Source organism: Convolutriloba macropyga, chromosome 12 (assembly GCF_964194025.1).
Source record: "Convolutriloba macropyga chromosome 12, txConMacr16.3, whole genome shotgun sequence".
Lineage (NCBI taxonomy): Eukaryota > Metazoa > Xenacoelomorpha > Acoela > Convolutidae > Convolutriloba > Convolutriloba macropyga.
The window spans coordinates 13243029-13250618 of NC_134479.1; the positions used below are offsets into that span (position 1 = coordinate 13243029).

Here is a 7590-nt window from a genome sequence, read left to right on the forward strand (position 1 = left end):
CATTTCACCGCATTTCTTACGAAAATTCACCACCAAACCTCGACCCGGGAATGTGCATTACAATTAAATACGTCTTGGGTTCAGAAATAAAGTACTGATCAGGTCTTATTTCACATCCTCTGAATTGCAGACTTGTAGAGAATTGAAAATTTTAATTTTTCAAATTTCTTTTGTTACTATAATCATAGAACCGACTATATTGTACTTTCATAAATTTATATTATAAAAGAATAATAGAGTTTCAGTTTCCGTCAAGAATGGCTGCCTGAGCGAGGTCGTGGAAATTTCATTTGACAAAGCATTCTCTAAGAGTCGGTAGGAAGGGGGATGGGTGTTGTTCTCAAATAACTTTTAATTTTTATCTTGGCATATCAAATTTCAATTCGTAAACCAGGTATATAGGAGTATTAACCCGCCTGCACTTAAAAAAATTCGTGCTAATTGTCACTTTTTTAACCCTGCCTAAATTTTTCTCTTCGTCATGCGGTGCATATTTTTACGACCTCACCCCAAGTGATCGTTATTTTTACTGACAAAATATCTTTTACAAGCTCCATTTCGATGCCCCGATCCATGCAGAATATTCTCGGTCTTCGCTAGCACTGACTTCCATCTCGTAAAATTCATGCTCCAGCCGTTCCTTCAATCCTCTCAGCATTGAGTTTCCGCCACCCAAGACAACGTTGCTCAATATCTTATCCTGCATATAGGAATCAACATTTTCGAGAGATTCATAAATGGCGTCTGCCAAACCAATACCCGCCAGATCATCCAAAGGAGGCATGAATAAAATTTCAGGAGCCTCAAATTGGGCGTCACCAATAGTAACAATTTCATCCGAGGGAAAGGTGACGTGGACGGGAGTTGCGTGTGCGCTGAAGTAGTCTTCTGCAAAGAAGCAATATTCTTTTTTCACCTCATCCGCATAATCGAAGGACTTTGAATCAAGATACCATATCTGGTTGCTCACAAGGTTCATCAGAGACACTAAAACACAATCAATCAAACGTTTGTTTTTTTTATATATTCTCGTAAATTCTGTATAAAATAATTATAGAAAATATTTTTAAAAAACTATCTTTTGGGCAATTGCTTTCTTATCAACCTCCCATAAGTTCAACCTCACATCTCTCAGGAAAAACTGATGCCATCACAAATTGCATAAACCACTTGCTTATGGTTGAAGAAGCAATCTGTATTTATGGTTTATTATAATGTTTCTCTCTAAATAACAAAAATTACGTTTTTCAGCATAGTTGATTTTTTGTTCACATTTCGGGAAATAAATCATGGCTATTATTTTTTTTTAAAAATAAATGAATCATTCGTTTATATTTTTTAATGCTAATAGCTTGTTCGATGTAATTTTCAGCGACTCAAACTTTCTTGTTTATGTATGTTCATACCCCACTCTCAGACAAAGCAGAAATGTCAATTAACTTAGGCAATCGAGCATATGCTTTCTTGTTTACATTTTTTCCTGTTCAAATTTTTCAAAAACAGTTAAATGCAGCTCAGTGGCTCACTGATTGCTCTCGAATGAAGTCTGATGCATTAATTGTAAGCATGTGTGTCGTTTTTACGCAAAATTTTGACGACCACATTTTTCTTACTTTTTGGGTAAATTTTACGTCTTCAACTTTGTGTTTTATACCTGATCTAAATCGCGCTTTCATTCATTTCTATAATCGAATAATATAGCTCTAGCAAAGCGACGTTCTTTTAGTGATTCATGTTGGATATCTATCAAGCAAGAGTTCACGTAAAATTTATTGATCGAAAACACGTATACTTAAACTTTTTTTCGGAGACCGTACTATGTTATTTTTGTTATCCTTTCTTCAAAAATTTCTTTGTGTTCACTTTTGCAGCCTACTTAAAGAAGCGTTTTGAAGTTGCTGCGCTACGGAATTGATTTTAACTTTATAAGTCAAAATAACTAACTTGTGATATCATCGCCAGCTATATCAATCTTCTGAATCGCCGATCTGATTGATCTTCCATTCCAAATAGGCACTACAAAAGTCGCCTCATATCCAGTTTCAATCACCAGACCAGATTCGAGTCCATAAGAGTGCAGAGTCATTTCTGCTGTGTCCACCATTTTTACAGAGGGCGCACCCATATCTCTCAAAACTGATGCCATTTGGTCAACTGTTGCACCAGCGGCTGAAAAAATAAACCTTGTTAGTGCTGTTTTCGTGCTTTTCAGTTTGCTCTCCCTTTTCCCAGAGCTGCCTGTCATGATCCTGAATTTATATTTAATCATAGTTAAATATTGTGTTCTCGGAAAAATTTGTTCTCGGAAAAATTTGTTCTCGGAAAAATTTGTTCTCAGAAATTATTTAAAAAGGTTACAACAAGGTTATATTAAAAAGGTTATATTAAGAAAATTGACAATGTGAGATTTTCGAAATATTCATTTGCATGAAAATACTATGATCCATAGATGGAGATATTGATTTTCTATGATCCATCGATGAAATTACACTGACCCATCAATGGATTTAGAAATTACTATGATTTGACAACGATCCATCGATGGGATTCACTGGGACTCCAACTCGGGTAATGACTCCAACATTCAAAAAAGATAGTCAACTGAGTTTAAAAAGTTTTCAGGCTCTGTTGTCCAATTGGATCCGTTTTTTCTGCAATCAAAATATTTTAGTGACTGTGGCGTGTTAGAACTATGAAATGTATTCACCGCGTATTGCTCCATTTTATTGTTCCATCACCGCGTATGGTTCAAATTGTTCTCATTAAAACTAATGCATCAAAAAAGAGGGGGTAACTCTCTTGATTCAGCAAAATCTTTCAAATCCATTGAGTGTTCATAAAATTCCAAGATTTTCTAGAGAAAAATCTAAAATAGATAAAGATGTCGATGAGATGTTTACGTTATCTCTGTGACATAGGAAATAAGCTGCGAAATGAAATAAGTCGATTTAAAACTGTGAGACCAAAAAATCCTTGTCTATCAAGTCACAGTGTTATGATTTCTAATTTCCATACTGTGCATCAAAGAACTAAAACAAGACTGACTTATGAAAATTTCAAAAATGCAATACAAGATTCAAGCTCTCTGACAAAAAACCATAATGAATATTTTAAAGTAAATAGTGAATAAAGCCAAAGCAAAAAATTGGTTAAAATTATGAATCTTAATGTTGTCAAAATTGAGAAACTGCTATTTCAAACAAAAAAATCGTTTTTCGACATGATACTGATGCAATCTGAAAGGTGGTGAAAAAGGTGAGCGAATTGTTAATATTAATGAAAATGATACCGCCGCAAACTGAAGCGTGGTGCAAATAGGTGTGCGTATTGTTAACATTATTGAACATGATACCGACGCAAACAAACGTGATGGAAATAGGTTTGCAATTTGTTAATAATATTGATCATGATACTGATGCAAACTGAAGAATGGTGGAAATAGGTGTGCGAATTGTTAATATTATTGAACATAATACGGATGCAAACTGAAGCGTGGTGGAAATAGGTGTGAGAAATGTTAATTTTAATAAACATTATACGTATGCAAATTGAAGCGGGTGGATATAGGTGTGCGAATTGTGAATATTATTGAAGATGATACCGACGCAAACTGAAGCATGGCGGAAACAGATGTGCGAACAGTTAATACTATTGAAGATGATACCGATGCAAACTGAAGGGTGGTGGAAATACGTGTGCGAATTCTTATTATTATTGAACACGACACCGATGCAAACTGAAGCGTGGTGGAAATAGGTGCGAACTGTTAATATATTTGAACATGATACCGAAACAAACTGACGGTTGTTGGAAATAGGTAGCGAAATTTTAATATTATTGAACATTATACTTACGCAAGATGAAGCGTGATGGGTGCAAAAAGGTGTGCAAAGATTTTTTACTAATGTACATTATACGTATGCCCATTGAAGTGCGGTGGATATAGGCGTGCGAATTCTTGATATTAATGAAACTTATACGTATACAAACCGAAGCGTAGTGGAAATAGTTGTGCGTTTGGTTAATATTATTGAACAAGATACCAACGCAAACTGAAACGTGGTGGAAATAGGTTTGCGAAATGTTGATTTTCTTGAAAATGATACTTACGGAAGTTGAAGCGTGGTGGAAATAGGTGTGCGAACAGTTAATTTCAATGAACATTATACGTATGCAAATTGAAGTAGGGTGGATATAGGTGTGCGAATTGTTAATATTTGAAAATTATACGTATGCAAACTGAAGCGTAGTGGAAATATGTGCGCATATTTTTAATAATCTTGAACAGTATACCGACGCAAACTGAAATTTGGGGGAAATAGGTTTGCGACTCGTTTATATTAGTGATCATGATACTGATGCAAATTGAAGCGTGCTAGAAATAGGTGTGCGAATTGTGATAGCAATGTAAACTGAAGCGTGGTGGAAATAGGTGTGCGAAATGTTAATATTATTAAATATGATACCGATGCAAACTTGAGGGTGGTGGAAAAATTTTTTCGTATTTTTCCTTGAAATTTCTTGATGACAAGTAGGTGTAAAAGATTCTCTAGAATCAAGAAAATTGTTTCTATTACCAGGACCTAGTTACGCTTTTGTGGCATTATGTTCAGATTGAAATCTGGTTAAATCTAGAGTTTTGATTTTTAATTGATTCCTTGCCTTTAAATTAGTTCATTATACTACTGTTTTTAACACTAGAGTACAATGATTTAAATAGGCCTTCAGCATTCAGCCTCATTTCAATCCATTGATTACTGAATACGTGAAAAAAACATTACTCTAATGTACACCAATGAGCCGATTTCAAAACTGATAGCCTGATAATAAGGAAGGAAAGTTGCTTGTTGCAAAATACACAAAAGCAAACATACCTAGAGGTGAGTAGGTCATCGTGACGTGGCCTTGGGATGGATCTATTTCCAATTCATTGTCGAATATATGCATCAACACAGTCTAAAACACATTGATTTCGAAAAATATAGCGAGTTCACACTACCCGGGTTGAGAACTAGATGCAAGAATAAATAATCTAAGTGACGGGGTTGCGATGCGCAACCCATGCCAGCACAGATCAGACCGACTTGATAGCGCACAAGAGGTGGTAAAGCGCAACCCAGCGACAGAGACAGGAAGCTATCTTAGGCTGTGGATGTTTTATGAAAACGGTCCAGTCAAGAGTCCAATTGGTCTATGAGAGCGTTACCTTCGATTTGATCAAAGCGTAATCTACCGCCTGTACAGTCTCATCAAATAAATGTCTGGAGTCCGGATTGAATGGTAGTATGATCTGACAAGTCTGAGCATAACATTTTTCTGAGCCTACGGTCTGACCAGGTCCCTTTCCGAAGTCTTGCAAGTTTTATATTACAGTCCCCCGAAAAAGGTGTTCATAAAATGCTGACACGACTAATGCTTAAAAAATATTGTCTTACTTCAAAGCCCACGCTAAAGACTAAAAATTGGTTTAATTTGTTCCATTAAAAGCTTCTTTGATATGGAAAAGAAGGTGATGTAACTAGTAATGTCTGTTTTTCTGAAAAGAATACCTTACACCGATTGCCAAGTTTTTCCAATTTTCAAAACTGTTGGTCTAGGTATTTCGGATGATCGTGCAAAAATATAAATGCGTATAAATTTCAATGAGTCAATTTGAAGTCCAAAATTCACACCGCGTCAGACGAAAAGTTGAACCACTGCATACATTTTCAGTCTTCGGTAGATTTACTAATCATTTTTTTTATTATCAGGTTCGAAGAAAAATAACCTTGTATAGAGCATCCAAAATTGTTAAACGTCGTTTACCAATTTTTTAAACATTGCATTTGCATCCTCCCAAATGAAAAAAAAATTCAAAAAAATTTTCTGCAGTTCGTTTTAATTTTTTTAGTATGAAATATAAATTAAAACCCAAATACATACTTAAATACAAACTTAAAACCTAAATACAAATGTAAAACACCAAATGTATATTCGTCATATCTAATGATACATTACTTTAACTTGTGAAAGACCTAAAAAATAAAGAGATTAAAATTTAGTTAAAAGGTCAGTTAAAAAGTACAAACGCGGTTGATGGACGTAGCCCTAAACGACTAGGAGTGAGAAAAAGAAAATTGTTGAACTTTATATTAAAAATTAAACCGAATTTTATTTCAAAGGTACAAATCAAAAAGAGTAAAAAAAGAATTGAAAAGTTTTCAGTATAGTTTTAGATACAATTACATCAGCAATAACGAGCTAATAGTTTCTTTAATATATTAGGATGATTATTTTGACATCCTTTGAATCATAAGCATCTGGTAATCTGTCTTTTAAAGTTTCTTAGTACTGCTACTGGCATCACTTGACGAGGACCATCAAACTTTTTGATGACCTATCAGGTAAGTGGCGGTTCTATGCTGCCTTGTTTGTACAGCAATGCTAACTTACTTGGAAACAAATTATTTTATCATTATTATCATTAAAAAATATTAAAGTGTTCATATCCTTGGATTTGATTTCTAATGAAAGCAGAATAACCTGTTTCCTTCTCGGATTTCTTATTTCTTTTCGCGTGGGATTATTTCCACTAAATGATATAGTTTGTTTTAGTTTGTTATTAGTTGACAACTTGTGATCCAAAATCAAAACTATAATTTTATGCTCTCTTCTGATTTTTTTAAACAAAAAAGTTGACATTCCGTAATTAAACGGTTCTTTTTAAAAATATTCCTGATTTGTCACGTTATGGTGCCATGAGTGATAACCTACAGCAATTTGATTTGAAAGAAATTAAGGCCATATGTTTGTTCCTGGTGGCGTGGGGAAATATTTGGCCTTAATTTCTTTCAAACCATATTACTCTACGTTATATCGGCTCTACTGGTGTCTCGCTCACCAACTGTTCTTACCCAAATATTTTGTTCCAATTAGCCTGTAGCAGCAAATAAAAGCCTGTTTTAACCGGTAAAAATCCTTACTTCTGCAAAGCTTTTTCAGTACGCAATGTTGCGAAACTCATTAAGAATTTTATGTAACAATTTAAGCGCCCTAAAAATTCTTTTCAACAGCTTATTTTACCGGAACCCCCCCCCCCCATTGAGTCGGCATATTTTTTCACGTCACACAAGCGCGCGTGCTCTTTTTACTTAGTAACGCGCTATATAACAACACTTAGTTTGTAAATTGGGACATAAAAACACGGATGGGGGGAGGACAAGACAGAACATAATCCAAAGTTATATAAGTTACCTGCATAGCTTCGAGATCTGTAACGTATCCGCGTCTCATTGGGTGAGTTAGGTAGACCAATTTGTTGTCCAATGCCTCTTGTCCGACGTAGGTTTCAGTGCCTGATCGTGTTGTGCCCACTACATTGGGTATCACAACACTAGGGGAGTCATCACCTGAAATCACACTGAACATTAAGCACTCGCGCGAGACTGGATGGTCGGTTATCTTGAAAGATCTTACAAGATTCTTGCATAAAATGTTTATCTTTTAAGATCTTACAAGATTCTTGCAAAAAAATGTTTATCTTGTAAGATCTTACAAGATTCTTGCAAAAACAAGTTTATCATGCAAGATCTTGTGAGACCAATGGTTATC

General features: G+C 35.0%; 1 protein-coding gene and 1 long non-coding RNA gene across 2 annotated transcripts; both read right to left on the reverse strand.

The window, feature by feature from the left end:
• Window positions 1–544: 544 nt before the first annotated feature.
• Window positions 545–2146, reverse strand: LOC142350389 (actin-like). The gene is made up of 2 exons (XM_075402237.1): window positions 1945–2146; window positions 545–987 (listed from the first exon to the last, which is right to left on the reverse strand). Exons 1-2 carry the CDS (start codon window positions 2144–2146, stop codon window positions 545–547), a joined length of 645 nt encoding a protein of 214 aa, XP_075258352.1.
• Window positions 2147–2148: 2 nt separating this feature from the next.
• On the reverse strand, window positions 2149–7312 carry LOC142350899 (uncharacterized). Its single transcript, XR_012760925.1, has 3 exons — window positions 7234–7312; window positions 4875–4956; window positions 2149–2169 (listed from the first exon to the last, which is right to left on the reverse strand). It is a non-coding gene; the product is annotated as an uncharacterized LOC142350899 (long non-coding RNA).
• Window positions 7313–7590: the final 278 nt, after the last annotated feature.

What these genes read in the sequence shown, in the direction of transcription:
- LOC142350389 (XM_075402237.1), bottom strand. Translation starts at nt 2,146, where the DNA reads ATGGCATCAGTTTTGAGAGATATGGGTGCGCCCTCTGTAAAAATGGTG. An exon ending in AGCTGGCGATGATATCACAA is followed by an intron (nt 988 to 1,944) that starts GTTAGTTATTTT and finishes ATTGTGTTTTAG; the next exon opens with TGTCTCTGATGAACCTTGTG.